Source organism: Peromyscus leucopus, chromosome 8b, assembly GCF_004664715.2.
Source record: "Peromyscus leucopus breed LL Stock chromosome 8b, UCI_PerLeu_2.1, whole genome shotgun sequence".
Lineage (NCBI taxonomy): Eukaryota > Metazoa > Chordata > Mammalia > Rodentia > Cricetidae > Peromyscus > Peromyscus leucopus.
The window spans coordinates 87,895,632-87,913,360 of record NC_051086.1 but is presented as its reverse complement, the minus strand read 5'-3'; the positions used below and the strand labels follow the sequence as shown (position 1 = coordinate 87,913,360).

Genomic DNA, 17,729 nt, shown 5'->3' with positions numbered 1-17,729 from the left:
GAGCTCTCAAGTCAGTGATGTGCTTACATTCAATGTACCAGGACCTACGTTCAGCTCCTAGGACCCTTCTAACTGCAGCACTAGGAGGTGGAGGGAGGAGAATTCTGGGGCTCACTGGCTACATAGCCCAGCCTACTTGAAAAGTTTTAGGCCAGAGACAGGCTGTCCCCTCTCCCCAAAAATAAGCAAAGTGAAAAAAAGCCAGAAAACAACACCCAAGGTTGTCCTATGGCTTCTGCACACACACCCAACACACATGAACATATACAAAACAAGACAGAAAGTTGGAGAGGTGGCTGAGCAATTAAGAACATACAGTGAGTTCAGTTCCCAGCACACATATTTAGGGGGCTCACAATTCTAACTCTAGGGGATTTGATACTTCTGGTCTCTGAGGACACTATCTCAACAAGTACACACACACACACACACACACACACACACACACACACACAAAATTAAAAATAAAAAGATTAAAGACAAAGAACTAAAAAGAGACTTGATAGTCATAAAACATGATGTAATTCCATGTATTTTAGTTATTTGTGGTTCTATACAAATGAGTAGATCACAAACCTTCTGCGTACAGTCGTTCTGCGAGGAAAACTGCGTCTCGGTAAGCATAGTGGTTTAGTGCTTGCCATATAGCAGCCTGTAAACAGAGGGAAGGCGCATAAATACAAACAGTTTCAAAGTAACTTTTGGCACACAGCCTTGAACATAATACTCTTGTATATATAGTTCTTACTTATAATTTATTTCAAGTCTGTTAACTTGCTGAAGTATCTTACCAGCCCTGGTTATTTGTAGTTCTTTACATGTGTGTGCAGACACCTGCGGAGGCTGGGGGTGAGCAGATCCCCTGGAGGTGATTATGAGAGACCAGATACAGGTGCCAGGAACCCTGTGGGTCCTCTGTGACAGCAGCAAGTGCTCTCTCCAGCCCACTGCCTCTAATTTGTGATAAAACTGCACTAGCCAGATTAAATTCCATAGTGTGCTGCTACATAAAGTTTCTTACTATGACTTCGAACATATCTGCATTTCCTCTCTCAATCCTTGCATGAACTGCCAATCTTCGACACCTCTGTATAGTCTTTTTCTTCACCAATAACTTGCTCATCCCCAAACCCTAGTTTAAAATAACAATCCATAAAGATCCCTTAGCCCATTCTTCCTTCTACCCTACCCCCATTCCTTTTTTGAGACAGATTTCAAATTTTTACCAATACGGTAGGGAAAAAAAAGCTTAATTTTTTTTTTTTTTTTTTTTTAAATAGGGGGCTGAGAAGATAGTGAACTCCAGGCTAGGTAGTCTCTGTGTATATGTATGTATGTACATGTTTATATGTCATTTTTTCTGCCAGCAGTTAAATACAATTATTCTAAAACACTGCCACACAAATCAGTCCAATAATGCTCAATCTTATGGAAAGAAATATTTACAATACTGAGTATCACACCACATTAAAGAGACTCATTAGGGCCAGAGCAGTGGTTTTCAACCTGTGGGTCACATAGCAGACATTTACAATTCATAACAGCAAAATTATAGTTATCAAATAGCAAGGAAATAATTTTATGGTGGGGATCACCACAACATGAGGAACTGTATTAAAGGGCCACAGTGTTAGGAAGGTTGAGAACCCCTGGGATAGAGGGTCTTCTATTGTTCAGGAAATAAAGATGAGATGAGGAGAAAAAAAATGGTAAGGTCACTAAACACAAACAGGAGCTGCTAGATCTGTTGGATCTAGGATTCTGCAACAATTAAAGCCATTTAAAAAAGTACCAAATATATGCTGTGCAGGAACATCGAGAACCCTCATCAAATGCTCCACCATATTTGCTGCTAATTTATCCACATGCTATTAGCCAAGAACTCTATTCCTTCTTATACATTTGCCTGTAGTATATATCAACATACTTATATACTTAGAGCACGACAGTAATACTATGTGTGAAAATTTTTCTCTGACTCTTCGTAGATTCTGGCAAGACTTACTCTTGCTTATCTCTAACCCACTCTTCCTTCTATCTCCTCCCTTTTTAAAGACAGGGTCTCACTATGTAGTCCTGCCTGGCCTTGAACTTACTATATAGACTAGGCCGATCTCAAACTCAGATCTCAACCTGCCTCTGCCTGCGATTAAAGGTGTGCACTTAACAAATGAGCCATTTTTCCAGCTCAGAATTACCAACTTAAGTGTTAAAACTGCAACACTCAGAGTAAATTCCATAGTGTACTAAGTAAGAATGGCTTTCACTTCTTATATACACTCTGAAAATCTTGTGGAAACTACAGACCTCCCCAGATAAAGGAATATATAATAAAACTTGCATGGACTGAAAACCTGGTGTATATCTGAGGCTTGTTATACATTTAAATATACACTGAAAAAGCTGTATACATTCTGCAATTCATAAATACTCTCATCCTGTAAGAAGCATTGATACAGTTTGTGGGAACCGTGTGTGTGTGTGTGTGTGTGTGTGTGTGTGTGTGTGTGTGTGTGTAATAAGCTCTCAATAAATACTTGTAGAATTGATTTAAATGTTTGACAGAAAAGGGGAAAGTTACTAAACAAGTAAGTTCCTTATTTACTTAAAATTTTGTTTTTAGACTTATTTATTTATGTGCTAGGTGTTTCACTTGCATGTCTGTCTGTCTACCACATGCATGCCTGGTGCCCAAGGAGGTCCGAACAGGGTACTGGATCCCTTGAACTGGAGTTCCAGGTGGTTGTTCTGAGTGCTGGGAATAGAACCTGGTCTTCTGCAAGAACAAGTGTTCCTGTCCAGCCCTGGAATTCCTTTCTCTTTTGTATTCTGAAGACTACTACATTATTAGTGTCTTAAAAATCACACAGTCACTAAGAACAGGAAGGAAATGGCTTTTAATCATACCAAGTCACAGGTGTTGGCTAAGTATATAAGTAAATGATTGCATGAGTGATTCAATCAAATTCATTCCACACCAGAAAGGTTTTAATTGGCTGGTTAATGAATTTAATCATAATTTACAGAACTAATCCTAAAGAAAGAGATCTAGGCAAGAGTACATGTCTTTAATCCCAACACTTGAGAGGTTGAAAAAATCTCTGAGTTTCAGGCCAGCCAGGACTAGAAAGACCCTATCTCAAAATAAAAACTTTAGTGCATAACAGAATTTTCTTTCCTTAAAAAAAATTCCCCTAAAATTTCCTCGTAGTTATTACAGAGCCAACCTACTAGTTCAGAGCATGAAAACAAAGTGAAAAGTGAGCCTCCCAATAAGACATGTCGAGTTGTGCAGACCACAGCAACATTTCCAGCTTGATTAGGTAAGATGACAGTGACACAATAGATATAATATAGTGTAATATATATATATAATTAAATAAGCTACCTCATGTAATTTCTTATTCTCAAAAAAGCCTCCTCTTAAAATTTTATCACCAGTTTTAATTAAAATCCATTATGGAATGGGGTAGATTTGCTTTCTAGCTTGTTTGTTTTTGACACAGGGTCTCTTCTATCACAAGCTGGCTCCAAACTTGCTATGCAGCTGAGGATGACTGAACTTTTGATTCTCCTGCATCTACCCTCCTAAAAGCAGGATTACAGACATGCATGCACCACCACCGCTACTGGTTATACAGTGCTGGAACTGAACCAAGGACTTTGTGCATGCTAGGCAAGCACTCTACCAACCAAGCGACACCATCAGCCCTCAAAGCTCATTCTTGTATGGTATGTATACAGAGGTCAGAGACTGACTTTCCACCTTAGTTTTGGAGACAAGGTTTCTCAGAGCCTGGATTGGAGTTCACCCATCCCACTAGACTGGCTGGCCAGCAAACGAGGGATCAATCATCTGATCTTTCTTTCCCAGTGCTGCGATTACGCACTTGAATTTTACATGGATGCCAGGAACCAAACTCAAGCTCTTGGGCTTGTGTGGGAAACACCTTACCAACCAAATTATTTCCCCAGTCCTTCAAAGAAGAAAAAAAAGTAGATTAACTTTATTTTATGTGTATGAGTGTTTTGCTTACATGTATGTATGTCCACCACGTATACCTGGTGACCAAGAAGTCAGAAGAGGACTCTGGATCCCCTGGAACTGGAAGTTATGAAAGGTTGTGAGCCACCATATGGGGGGTGGGAAATGAACCTAGGTTCTCTATAAAAGCACGAAAGTGTTCTTAACCCCTAAGCCATTTCTCCAACACCTCAAAATTCTTTTTTTCTTTCTTTCTTTTTTTCCGAGACAGGGTTTCTCTGTGTAGCTCTGGCTGTCCTGGAACTCACTCTGAGACCAGGCTGGCCTCGAACTCACAGAGCTCTTCCTGGGCAAGAAGAGTCCTTTAAACTTGTCAACAGTGTCCTCCTCAGTAGTGTTGCTGTCTTCCTGCCAGAAAGCGCTGTTGCAATCATCCTGTCATTTCAGAATTACCTTCCTCAAACACACTATCTCCACTGCAACAGAAGACAAGGGCTTGGCCTTAAATCCCTGAACCAGTTGTGTCTTGGGCAAGTAACTTAATGACTCTTATAGGAAGGCTTAATCTATTTACTATCATTATTATTAGCCTTTTCCAGACAGGGTTCTGTGTATCCCTGGCTGTCCTGTAACTCACTATGTAGATCAGGCTGGCCTTGAACTCAAGATATCCACCTGCCTTTCCTCAGTGCTGAGATTAAATGTTGTCTATTTATTATGTATATAAATATAAAATATATTATTGAATATACTATTTATTTATTTATTTACTTACTTACTTACTGTGCTTAGTGTGTCTCTTCATTTAAAACATAAGACCCAGTTAAGGGCTGGTACTACTCCTGCAAAGGACTGGAGTTCAATTCCCAGTACCCACATCAAGAGGCTCACAACCACTTGTAACTCCAACTCTAGCGGCTACGGCATCTGTCCTCTACAGGAACCTGCACTCATGTGCACACAGTGTCTCCCAATTAAAGACAGACTATACAGCAGTGTGGCGGTGACACATGCCTTTAATCCTAGCACTCGGGAGGCAGAGCCAAGTAGATCTCTGTGAGTTCGAGGCCAGCCTGGTCTACAGAGCGAGATCCAGGACAGGCACAAAACTACACAGAGAAACCCTGTCTCAAAGAAAAACAAAACATAGAACTCCAGTCAAGTACAAGAGTTCCCAGCACGTATCTGGTCACTGTGCAATACATTCTATGCTGTCACTGTTATCTTTCTGACATCATGCTGATTCTTTCTTCCCTCAAATTATTTTCCTTGGAAAGCTACACAAAGCTTACAAAATAAGTATCTACAGAATAAAGCACAAATTCTTTTTAGATGTTCGAATCAATTTCATTTTAATCTTCCTTTAACAGCAATTTTTAGATCTATTGTCTAAAGCCAAAAAATCTGCACTTCATTAAAAATTCAATATAATTTCATTCTTCAAACTTTTTGTAGCCACGTGATAGCTTATGTCTGTAAGCCAAGAACTTGGCAGAAGAAGGCAGGAAGATCAGGAGTTCAAGACTAGCCTAGGCTACACAAGACTGTCTCAAACAGAAACAAGAGACCTCTGTGCAGAGCTAGAAAGCTGGGTTAGCTGGTCAAGTGCTTGCCTGTAAGCACAAGGGCTTGAGTCTGATCCTCAGAACCCTGCTAGGAAAGATGGGCACAGTGCTGCAGCCTTCTAATTCCAGGGTTGGCCAGGTGCAAGCTGGTAGACGCCAGCCAGCCTGGCCTACTTGCTAAGTTCCAGATCACCAGAGAGCCCAACTCAAAAAAAAAAAGCAAGATTCTGATAAGAAAATATGTGTTAAAATCTAACAGAGGAGTCTATACATACCACACAAGTGGTGTGGTCTATACACACCTAGAAGACAGTCCAGGACTTTCTGGTCTACTGTCCCATGCACCTTCATACTACTCAGTTCACTTACTGTGTTTACTACTTTTAGACAGCATCACTCGCCCATGAAATAAAATGGACAGCAAACCTATCTTGTAGGCCACATGATTCTGGCTTATATTCTGCATATAACAATATAAAGCTCAGCAGATAAAAGCACTTGTTCCAAGGCTGACAACCTAAGTTGGTCCCCAGATCCCATGATAGAAGGAGAAAACCAACTTCAGACAGTTGTCCTCTCTCTCCTCATATGCATGTTATGGCTCATTCACTACACACACACAAATAAGAATAAGATTAAAAAAAAAATTAAGTAGCAAAATACCTAGCCAATTTAAAGTTCTTTATTTTACTTATTAACTGGGATAGTCAAAGCCTTTAAACACTTTGGATTCAAGTTTCTACTAGCAATAAGAAATTATGAAAAAGTCCCTTTACAAGGTTTGGTCAATGTCACTGGGTGATTTTGTTTTTCTTAAATCATACAGTTTGAAAGCTGAATCTTTTTTTTTTTTTTTTTTGGTTTTTCGAGACAGGGTTTCTCTGTGCAGCTTTGTGCCTTTCCTGGAACTCACTTGGTAGCCCAGGCTGGCCTCGAACTCACAGAGATCAGCCTGGCTCTGCCTCCCGAGTGCTGGGATTAAAGGCGTACGCCACCACCGCCCGGCTATGAAAGCTGAATCTTTTGTTTTTTTTCAGAGCTGAGGACCGAACCCAGGGCCTTGCGCTTGCCTAAGCACTCTACCAATGAGCTAAATCCCCAACCCCAAGGAAGCCTAATCTTAAAAACAAAAATATGGTTTGGTAAGCATGAACTCAGTCAGGTGTTTAATAATACTACAGACCAGCTGGGTGGTGGTTGCGGCGGCGGCGGCGGCGGCGGCGGCTGGCGGCGGCGGCGGCGGCGGCCCATGCCTTTAATTCCAGCACCCAGGAGGCAGAGACAGGAGGATCTCAGTAAGTTACAGGCCAGCCTGGTCTACAGAATGAGTTCTAGGACAGCCAGGGCTATAGAGAAACTGTCTCAAAAGACCGAAGACCAAACCAAACCAAAAAACGAAAGAAAAAAAAAAAAAAAACAATCTCAGATCAAAGGGGCGTGATGGCACATTAATCCCAGCACCCAGCAGGCAGAGGCGGGCCAATTCAGTGAGTGTGAGGTCAGCCTGACACATATAGTGAGACCCCCTTGTCCAAGCAAACATATTCCCACTCATTTATTCTCTTCATCTACAGAATCATTGCTATCTAGTCTACATTTGGAAATAAAATGGCAAAGTTTACCTTTTTGACAAAGGAGGCAAGAGCATCCTTTGGAGAAAAAAATAGCCTAGTAAACAAATGGTGACGGCAGCAGTGGATTTCTTTCTGCAGAAGAACGAAACTAGATTTACATCTTTCATTTGAACAAAAATCAATTTAAATGTATCCAAGACCTTAATTTAAAAGCTGATTCACGTCCTTGTTTCCGGCATCACTGTTTGCTAGGCGATAGTAGCACACACCTTTAATCCCAGCACGGAGGAGGTAGAAGCAGGTGGATCTCTGTGAGTTCAGGCCAGCCTAGTCTACAGAGAGAGTTCCAGAACAGTCAGAACTACACAAGAAACCCTTTCTTGGAAAAACAAACAAACAAACAAACAACAAAACCACCCCAGGAACTTTTAGAAGAAAACAGGGAGAATACCCTTCAACATATATTGAAGTAGTGGGTAGGTAAGAACTTTTAAAATAAAATACCAACAGCACAGGAACTAACCCCAAGTACCAACACATGGAACTACACGAAAATTCAAGTTTCTATACAGCACAGGAAACAATCAGAGTCAACAGCCCACAGAAGAAGAGAAAATCTTTACCAGCTATACTTCAGATGAGGACTAACATCTAGAATTTACAAAGAATTGTAGAAATTAAATACCATAAAACTACCCATTAACAAATGGGCAAATGAACTGAAAAGACAGTTTTCAACAAGTCTGAAAGGCTATCATCATCAACAAATTTTGACAACAAATGTCGGAGAGATGAAGAGGAAGGAACCTTTATTCACTGTGGGCAGAGCTGCAAATTAATATAGTCATTGTAGACTCAGCTATCTCACCCCTGAGCTACACCCAGACACTCCATACCCTTCCACAGGGATATCTGCACCCCATGTTTATTGCTGTTTTATTCGATATAATTTTTTTTTTTTTTTTTACCAGAACCAACCTGGTTATCCATCAACAGATAATAAAACTTTGGTATATATAAAGCATGAAATACTACTCCACTCTAAAAAAAAAAGTTTAGGGCTGGAGAGATGGCTCAGGGGTTAAGAGCACTGGCTGTTCTTCCAGAGGTCCTGAGTTCAATTCCCAGTAACCACATAGTGGCTCACAACCATCTGTAATGACAACTGGTGCCCTCATCTGGCCTGCAGACATAAACGCAGGCAGAACACTGTATATGCAATAAATAAATCTTTAAAAAAAAAAAAAAGTTTAAAAAACTTGCAGGAAAATAGATGGACCTAAGTATTGTTCTAAAATATTACTATTTGTTTACCTAATATTATTCTAAAATATATAATACTGAGTTCATACAATCCCAGAAAAAAAATCTTTTCTAGCCAATAATAAATGTATGCATGTAAACAAATGTCCATGTAGGTACAGAAAAGAACAAGAAAGGCAAAGTGTAAAGAGATGAGGATGGACAGAATGTGGGCAATGGACACTAGCTATGAAAGAGGATAAAAAGCTAATTGTTTTTCTAGTTGTAATTCTGTCATGGAGGTTTTGGTTTTGGTGGTAGATAGTATATAAAATAAATACGATACTAAGATTAAAATATAATGTGATAAACTGCAGATGTTCTCCTTAGAGAACTCCCAATATTTGGATTATATAGCAATCTGCCAAAACGTCACTGAGAAAACAACAGGACAGAAGAAATTAATTCTAACTCGACTCAGCAATTATTTCTTGAATGTTTCCTACAATCTCTATAGCCAAATCAGGTAAATAAGGATGATTCCTCTGACATTAATCAGATGACCAAGTCACTTTTGAGCCTTTATCACATGGACTAAATAGAACCAGGCCAGTCTGGGGTAAATAATAAGACTCTGTCCCAAAGTAAAGAAATTAAAAAATAAAATAAAATAAAAAAATGAAGCTTTGCCCAGAACAACAATCCTTCATTAGCTCAGCAAAGAGATGGGCCATCCCAATTTCTGCGCAGGTATCTCTCAATGCCTGAGTAATATGCCACTCACTGAGGGAAGGGGATGTGGAATAGACTATTCTCTATCACTACAAATTAGTAGCTGATGATGAACACAGAGCTAAACTCAGCACCCTGTCCAACAGATGGACAGCATCCAGGGCACCACTTCTACAGATTAAAAGCCAGACAGGTGAGAAGTTGCTAAATAGAATTAGAAGCCAAACAGAGCAGCATTCTTTCCTTCTTCCTTTCCAACAAAATGTGTAGGAGACATTCCACAGAGGAAATTAATGATCTAGTCCTGGGCTACATTTATGAAAGCTGAACCAACAGCATAAAGCTGCAAATTCTTACTTGCTATGTATTCTTTATGTATATGGTATGTACATGTATCATGTGTTTGGGTATGGCCACAGGCTGATGCCAGGTGTCTCCCTCAGTTGCTTTCCACTTTTAAACCAAACAACTTTTTTACCTGTGCACTGTATGCTGAAGTGTGTGCGGATGTATGAGCACACTGTGCAGAGGCCAGAGGAAGACATCTGATGGCCATCTCCATCCTGTTCTGCCTTATCCCCTTGAGACAGGGTCTCTCTGGTAAACCTAGAACTTGAGGTTTTTGTGAGCCAGGCAGCTCAGCCACACTTGGCTTTTTGCGTGTTTGCTAGCATCCACTCAGGTCCTCATGCTTGTGTAGCCATTCCTTCCGTGGCCGAGCCACCTTCCTGTCCACCATCTACTCTGACAATACCAAACTTTTTTTTTTTTTTGGGGGGGGGGGGAGTGTCTTGTTTTTGAAGCTAAGGATGACTTTCACTAAGTAGGGTTTAAGGAAAAAAAAGTACAGGTTAGGTGATGATTCTCACAGCTACCACAAGGAGAGATGGAGAAAGGTTGTGTCTTCTATGTTAAATATGGAATAGAAATAGACAACTTACTAAGGAAAGAACAGAGGGGCTGGAGATGGCTCAGTAGTGAAAAGCACTTGCTGCTTTTCCCAAGGAACTCAGTTTAGTTTACAAGACCCACATGGAGCAGCTCACAACTACCTGCTGGGTCCAGTTCCATGTGATCTAACAGCCTCTTCTGGCCTCCGAGGGCACCTGCAAGCACATAGGGGCATGTGCATATATAAACACACAAACAAATCCTAAGAAAAGGAAAAGCATCCCCAGGAATAAAAGTAAGCTAGTAAGCTAAGAAAGAGACCCAAAAGTGAGGTTTTGGTTGCTTAAAAAAAGGGGCTCCACTGCACAACCTTGCCTCAGAGTTGTTACGGAGTAGAGAATGCCTTTGAACTCCTTATTTGCTTGCCTTTGCCTCTCAAGTGCTAGGATTACATCTATTGTCACAACTCACTGAAATATCATTTTATTTGTGTATTTGAAGACAGGTTCTCACCATGTAACCTAGGCTGGCTGCAAATTCATGGTACTGCTTTCATCTTCAAGGTTCTGGGATTCCAAGCATGCATGCACCACCACACCCAGCTCAAATATTTTAAATGTACACTGTACTCAGATTTAAATGTGACTGCTATGAATTGTTAGGTCTTGTATTTGACGGGGAAAAAATTGCTTTAAGACCAAGAAAGCAGCTGGGTGGTGTTGGCGCATGCCTTTAATACCAGCACTTGGGAGGCAGAGCCAGGCGGATCTCTGTGAGTTCAAGAGCCAGCCTGGTCTACAGAGTGAGTTCCAGGACAGGCTCCAAAAGCTACACAGAGAAACCCTGTCTCGAAAAACCTAAAAGACCAAAAAAGCAATGAGTAAGAAAAGCTTCATACAATGTAAGATATGAGAAAGGGTGGGAGGGAGGGAGGGAGGGAGGGAGGGAAGAAGAAAGGAAAGAACCCTAACCAAAAATGCCACTGTAGAATTTATCTTATACATTAGAATCTAAAATTTCTATTTCTGTAACTCTAGTTTTTACTTATCTGATTGGTTGTTTTTATATTTCTGCTTTTGAGACAGGGTCTCATTTTGCTCAGGCTGGTCTCAAACTTAAAACACAGATGAGGCAGGCCTTGAACTCCTGAGCTTTTGCCTCCACATCCCAAGTGCTGGGATTACAGGCACATTGTCCATATAACCAGCTCTCTCTGATGGTTCTTTATCTAGATGGTTCTCTGACCCCACATTTGGCCATGTCTGGTGGGGGGCATTTTGGGCCTCAAAATGGAGGAGGCATCTGGTAAATAAACAGAGATGCATTAAAACACTCCTTAAGACACAGGTAACCACTCCATTTTCTCCAAAAAGTCAATCCTGCCAAAATTAAAAAACTTGGCCCACATTACTATGTATCGGGTCAGCCTACCGGTCTATGTATCTAACTCTGTCTTTTCCTCCTTACCAATAAAATCAGATCATTATTCCCAACACACTGTTTTCATAACATAGCTCTACTAAAATTTTCTTGCAGAAAGGGGTAGTGGCACAAGTTTGTAATCCCAGCACTCTAGAGGCAGAGACAAGAGGATACTAAATTATAGGCCAGCCTGGGCTACAAAGAACCAGGTACAAAGCCAGCCCAAGATTCATTAACTCACTAAATCTAAACCTTTCAACTTCAATGCTAAGTTTCCTGTAATCTGATTCTGGTTGTGCAAACTCTCTGTTTTCAACATCTTTTCTAGTTAAGAACACCCGTATTTTACTGTTCTTCTGAAACGACACTCTTGTCTTTGGGCTTTTCCTCATGCCATTCATTTCACACCAAGAACATTCCTCCTCTTCTTCAATTCCTAAGGCTTCAAACTCTACTTGCTCAAAAAGCCGTTCCCATTTTATTTTCTGACCTACAAAGATGTCTCTTTCCTAAATTCCTTTATTAATAGCTGTATAATCAAAAGCATACTTAACATCCAATTTTTCCTGCTAATCATTCTTCATGTTCTCAGGACTAGAACCCTAAGATTAAGAATTATGTCTCTATAGTTGGTAGTTTCACAAGTTATCTTCAAAACAGAATTCCTAAATGACAGATTCTCTTTTGAATCTGCCCTAATCCTAACAGTTCACAGAAAGGCATTTCTTATTTTTCTGGGGGGTAAGTTTTCGCTTTGGGGAATTCCTGAACTCACTATATAGACCAGGCTGGCCTTAACTAACTAAGATCCCCCTTTCTTGACTCCACAAGTCTCATAAGTGCTGAGAGTAAAAGGCATGTGCTACCACATCCAGCTGGATTTTTTATTTTTAAAATAGCACCTCCAAAATAAAATTCAGGCAGTCATTTTTGATACCAACTCCAGGAATCCCCTTGCCCTGCCCCTTGCTTCACTGGTTCTACTTACCAAGTTATTTCCTGAAATTCCACCTCTAAAACCTTTATCTGCTCCTTTCTGGTTCCACTCCTACTTTGGATACCTTTGCCTCTAAGACTACTGACTTCACTCTTGATCATGATACTTCTCACAGAGTAACCATATGATGGTACTATTTGAATCAATCTTAGATGCCACTTGAGGACATCTTACCCCAAGCCAAAAGTACTTCTTCACTATTTAATAAAACTCTAAAAGGATGATATGTATACAGATAGTACCAAATTACTTTATTTTGTTTTGGTGTTTGAGACAGGGTCTTATGTAGCTCAGACTGACCTTGAACTTCTTATCTTCCTGCCTCTAGTCGGAGTTTCAGATGCAGGTTAACACACAAGGTTTCTGCATTCAGTTACTCTATTGCATATTAAAATCATTTTCAAAAGGCTTGTCTACAATTTCATCCAATTCTTCTGTGAAACTTAATTTGCAGAAATAATTGATAAAGCTTTATCAATTGATGCATCTATATAAAATGCCTCCCTCTTAAAGCAACAACAAACAACAGAGCTGGTGAAATGGCTCAGAAGGTAGAGATGCTTGCCACCAAGACTGAATGACACACACACACACACACACACACACACACACACACACACACACACTAAATAAGTATTAAATAAAACACCCGCCAACAAAAAATGCCACCAATTTTATCAAGAGAACTTTTACAGGCATCCAAATTAGTACTGTGGTGAATGCCTTTATTCCAGCCAGGGCTACACAGGAGACCCTGCTACAAAATAAATGTTTGCTTTGAAATATGAAAGATTTTTTTTTTGTAAAGACTCAAATACAAAGTAATACTTTTTCTATGAGCACTAACTTGGGGAGGGGCTTATGTTTAAGTCTATATTCCACTGGGTAGTCCATGTAAAAGCTTGAAAAGGGGGGGGGGGATCGGAGTACTATTTCTGTCAACTTTTCCCTGTGCCTAGATCACCAGGAACAAAGCAAAGAAAATATTTTCAACACTATTTCTATCCTAATACACGGAATGAGTGATTTTTAAAAAAAGTATCTTGCCAGGTGTGGTGGCACACACCTTTAATCCCAGGACTCAGGAGGCAGAGCCAGGCAGATCTCTGTGAGTTCGAGGCCAGCCTGGTCTACAGAGTGAGTTCTAGGATAGGCTCCAAAGCTACACAGAGAAACCCTGTCTCGGAAAAACCATTAAAAAAAAAAAAGTATCTTACTATCTTCCTTTCATCCCAGCTCTTTCTCATTTTTGACAGCATTCCTCCTGGTCATAGCTTATTTTTCCCACTGTTTGAGATTCCCCCTTTTAATTGCTCCTTTTGTTGTTGGGTTTTTGTTTGTTTGTTTGTTTTTTTGAGACAGGGTCTCAGGTAGCTCATGCTGGCCTTCAACTTGCTCCGTAGCTTAGGATGACCTTGAACTCCTGATCCTCTTGCCTCCTATAAATTATAACCTAAATTTTCACCCCCTCACACTCTGAAACTTCTTACCATTATCCTAAAATCTAATGGACAAAGTTATTATGGAGGAAAGGGAGGTAAATTTCACTTTTTAGTCTTAGATATAGTAAGAATATTATTGCTAACAATACTTTAAAAACAAAGAAGAAACCTGCTGGATTCTATCTCCCATAAATATATTCTACTCTCTCATGCTTTTATATAAGTCAAAATTATTAAGTAGTGGTTTACATGCTATCATTGCAACTATATCACTTTCTTTAGAAGGCTTCTGGGTCCAGAAAAGCAAAAGAATCAGTAAGACAAAACTACAGCATGACATAAAAAATAATCATGTGAATAACCCCCTGATCCATTTAATTTCATGTTAGGCCTCAAAAGGGCCTTACAAGGGACTCTACACTAGGAAGAAAAATTTGGAAAGAAATGCAGCTTTGGAAGAACTGATACAACGTACAGAGACACATACAATTCTAAAGATATAATCAAGAATTATATTAATTCAAATACTAATAGCTGTCACCATGTAAACAGCTGGAGATGAGGCTAACTAGAGAAAACAATTTTTACACTGCGATGAGAAATTAAGGAAATGCTGTACTGACGCATTAAAATATTTACTATTTGTCTCCACAGTCTTACCTAAGGCAATTCGCAGCCATTTCTAAAATCGGTTTGCTTTATAACTTCAAAATAAAGTTTATGGCTTAATGACAGTAATTTAATGGAGGCCAACTCTGGACATGTCAAAGATCAGACGGTGGAATGAAAAATCTCCCAAACCCAGTCCATCACCAAGGGACAAAAGGTTCAGTTTCTTCAGATCTGGCAGGGAGAAAAAAATGACTTGGCACTGCATCACACACTTAAACCCCAATAGGGTTTCTTCTGACAACAGCACCGTGTGCGTCAACGCATACCTTGGTGTGGTTAAGGAATGGACGAATAGGGAAATGGATGGGAAAGCAATTATCTCTAATTTCCTAAACACCTTCTAAATCTGCACGATAAAATGCCTCTTGGTACCCATCCCAGGTAATGGCAAAATCCAGACCTGCCCTTTCGCCCACTCCCCTGCTCGGGTGTTCGCACCGCGGCACTGGCCCTGGAGTTCCCTTCTCAGATGGTCATTGTCCGGTGGGAAATCCACTGAGCGAGAGCCGTAAGGTAGGTGGACCAGAAAGTCTGCTACCGAAACAAAAACTACCAACACCACGGATAATTTTACCTTCTTCCCTCGACCATCTCACGTAAAACAAAACCACGGAAACACCAGGAAACTTGCCCCATCGGGGTGAAATCCCACCAGCGCGGTTCAACAGCGCGTCTATGCCGGGCCCCGGGGCCCCGAGCACTCGGGGCGCCATCTCGGCCCCTCGTTCCCCACCGCCCGCAGGGCCCCCGACTAACAGGAGGGGATATGGCCGGAAGCCAGTACCGACGGGAAACGAGTGATTCCCGCTGACGCCAGCTCGCACAAGAGGCGAGAAGTAATGCGGGGCCCGGGCTAAGCTCGGCCGAGCGGGCAGGCCTCGGGACTGACGGAAGACAGGTAAGGCTCGCCGAAAGGGAGGCGGGAGGAGCGGGGCCTAGGCCGCAGCAGGCCGCGAAGTGGCTGCTCGCTGCTTGCGACCCAGGCATGGCGCCAGGCCTCGGAGCAGGCGCTAGCATTACCTGGACAGGTTCCTGCAGCACCGTCATCCTTGAGGTTCAGGCCCACTTTCTGCAGTGCCTCAGGCCCCCCCCCGTAGCGGCTCCGGCCCGGCCAGCCCCGGCTCATTTAAACTCACCAGCGACCGTTACCGGGGGATGGGGGAGGCCGAGTGGTTGCCGAGCTCCTCCGAGCGCGACACGGAAATATCCGAAGTGGAGAGAGCCAAACGAGAGCGAGGCGGAAAAGCCCGAGAGATGTCGGAAATACCCGAGGGGAGTCGGCGGGGGCGGAGCCTGCAGCCGGAAATTGTCGAGTGCTACCGGAAATTGTTGGGTTGGACCCAATCGGAAGTGCCTCTTCTCAGCCACGCCTTTCCCTACGCACGCCACGCCCAATAGACCACGCTAACTAGGCCACGCCCAAAGAGCAACTAGTAGGAAGGACCTGGAGAGAGGGATGCGGTGGCTCTGCGCTGCATGGCGGAGCCTAGGTCTGGCTTCACTCCTTGGCCGGTCTGCTTTGTGCCCGGTAGATTCAGCGAAGAGTAAAATACTAGTTTGGGGTTGAATTTGATAAAGTCTTTTGAGTTTAGATCATTATCCACTCCTGGAATTCGTACTCAGGCCTCTGAGGAAAATCGAGGGATTTTTGGAACATAACAATTCCCGAAACACATAGGATTCCTGTACTCAAAGAGATTATGGTCTGTTTCGAAAAGAAAAAAGAAAAGGAAAAAAAAAAAAACAAAAAAAAACGACTAGGCTGCGCACTTGCCTAGCATGCACGAAGCCGTAGAGGTGGATCGCCACACCACCCAAACCGGACATGTTTTCACATTACACGCCTGCCTTGGGAGCTGGATGCAGAAGGATCTAGAATACAGTATTTTACAAACTAGATAGCGAGTTCGAGGCAAGCCTGGACTACGTGACACCTTGGCTCATAAGAGAATAAAGAAAATCAGTGTAACTGAAAACTACAGTTTGTGCTACCTGTTATAGATGATGTAAAACTTCAACTTCAGAGAAGAGGGAAATAAATATAGATTTAAATGATGGGTGTAGATACAGACACAAACAGGAGGTTTAACATCTGCTTTGTTGCCACGTCCTCAGAACAAATGAAGGAACTATTAAAATCTCGCCTTTTATTAGACAAGGAAAACTTCCAAAAGTTAACTTTTGTGTTTGGACTCCTGTAAGTTAGATGTGAAACCATCTCTAGACGTTGCCTACATACCTGTAGTACCATGAAGGACAGGTGCGGAGGCAATTTTCAGCTGCCCCATGTCTTGTTCTTCTAGTGGGGTTGTGTCAGATGAGTTAGAGTGGGAATAGATGTCTGTGCTGACCTACATAACAGTCTCTAGCTATTTAAAGTTCAGCTTAAATCAAATGAAATTCTTCAGATATTCTAGTCACATCCCAAAGACCTGTGTGGTAAGAGAGTCACATGGACACAGAATGTTGTCATTATTGACATGGCTAGAGCTGGAGGACAACTTTACCCGTGGGTCTAAGGCTTGGTCTTACTATTGTCTCGGCCTCTCAATTCTCCCCCACAAAACCTTTCTCTTCATACAGTGGTCACTCACCAATCAGTGGCCTATCCTAGCTTGAATTGGTGGCTGTCAAGCAAGACCGTGGAAAATAGAAGCCGTGAGGCCCCTTCAAGCCTAGATCTATAAGTCAAGTCCTTTGTTTCTTGTTGGTCAGTTTAAGACACATGATCAGTATGGATTCACTAGGAGGAAAAGAAGCCCTATCTCTTGATGAAGGAGTGACCATGCAAATGGTATGCCCTATGGGAGGGATTGTTGGGTCATGCTTGATACCACTCCCCCACCTCCCACCCGGCCACCCCCCCATACTGGAGATCAGACCCATAGCTTTGCAAATGCTAGACAAGCACTACACTGAGGTGCACCCTCAGCTCCGGCCATCCTTGGAAATGGTCTGCCATATCAGGTAGAAGACGAGAGAGTCTGTTGGTGGGAATGGAAAGAAAGGGATGGGTAAGAGATGTTACTCTTAAAACTTGACCCTATAAGCTGAACTGCAGTGTGGATTTATTGTGTTAATTTAGAATGCTGTGGGACTACGCATTAGTCATTTTTCTTGTTGCTCTGACAAAATGACAGATGAAGCAACTTAATAGAAGGGTTGCTAGGCGTGGAGTCGCATGCCTTTAGTCCCAGCACTTGGGAG

General features: G+C 41.8%; 1 protein-coding gene across 11 annotated transcripts in view; it reads right to left on the bottom strand.

Annotated features, from left to right (window-relative positions):
• Cdc27 (cell division cycle 27) overlaps positions 1–15,796 on the bottom strand; it is a 49,147-nt gene extending 33,351 nt beyond the window's left edge. For 3 of the 11 annotated variants that reach the window (XM_028882690.1, XM_028882691.1, XM_028882692.1), the window contains exons 1-2: positions 15,543–15,796; positions 577–652 (exon numbers count right to left, since the gene is read on the bottom strand). In XM_028882690.1, coding sequence (XP_028738523.1) covers positions 577–652; positions 15,543–15,569 — 103 coding nt within the window. In that variant the 5' untranslated portion in view covers positions 15,570–15,796. Of the gene's footprint in view, positions 1–576; positions 653–7,172; positions 7,257–15,542 lie in introns of those variants that run through there. The other 8 variants (XM_028882693.1, XM_028882694.1, XM_028882696.1 and 5 more) reach the window with 4 other exon arrangements.
• Between the last annotated feature and the right edge of the window lie 1,933 nt (positions 15,797–17,729).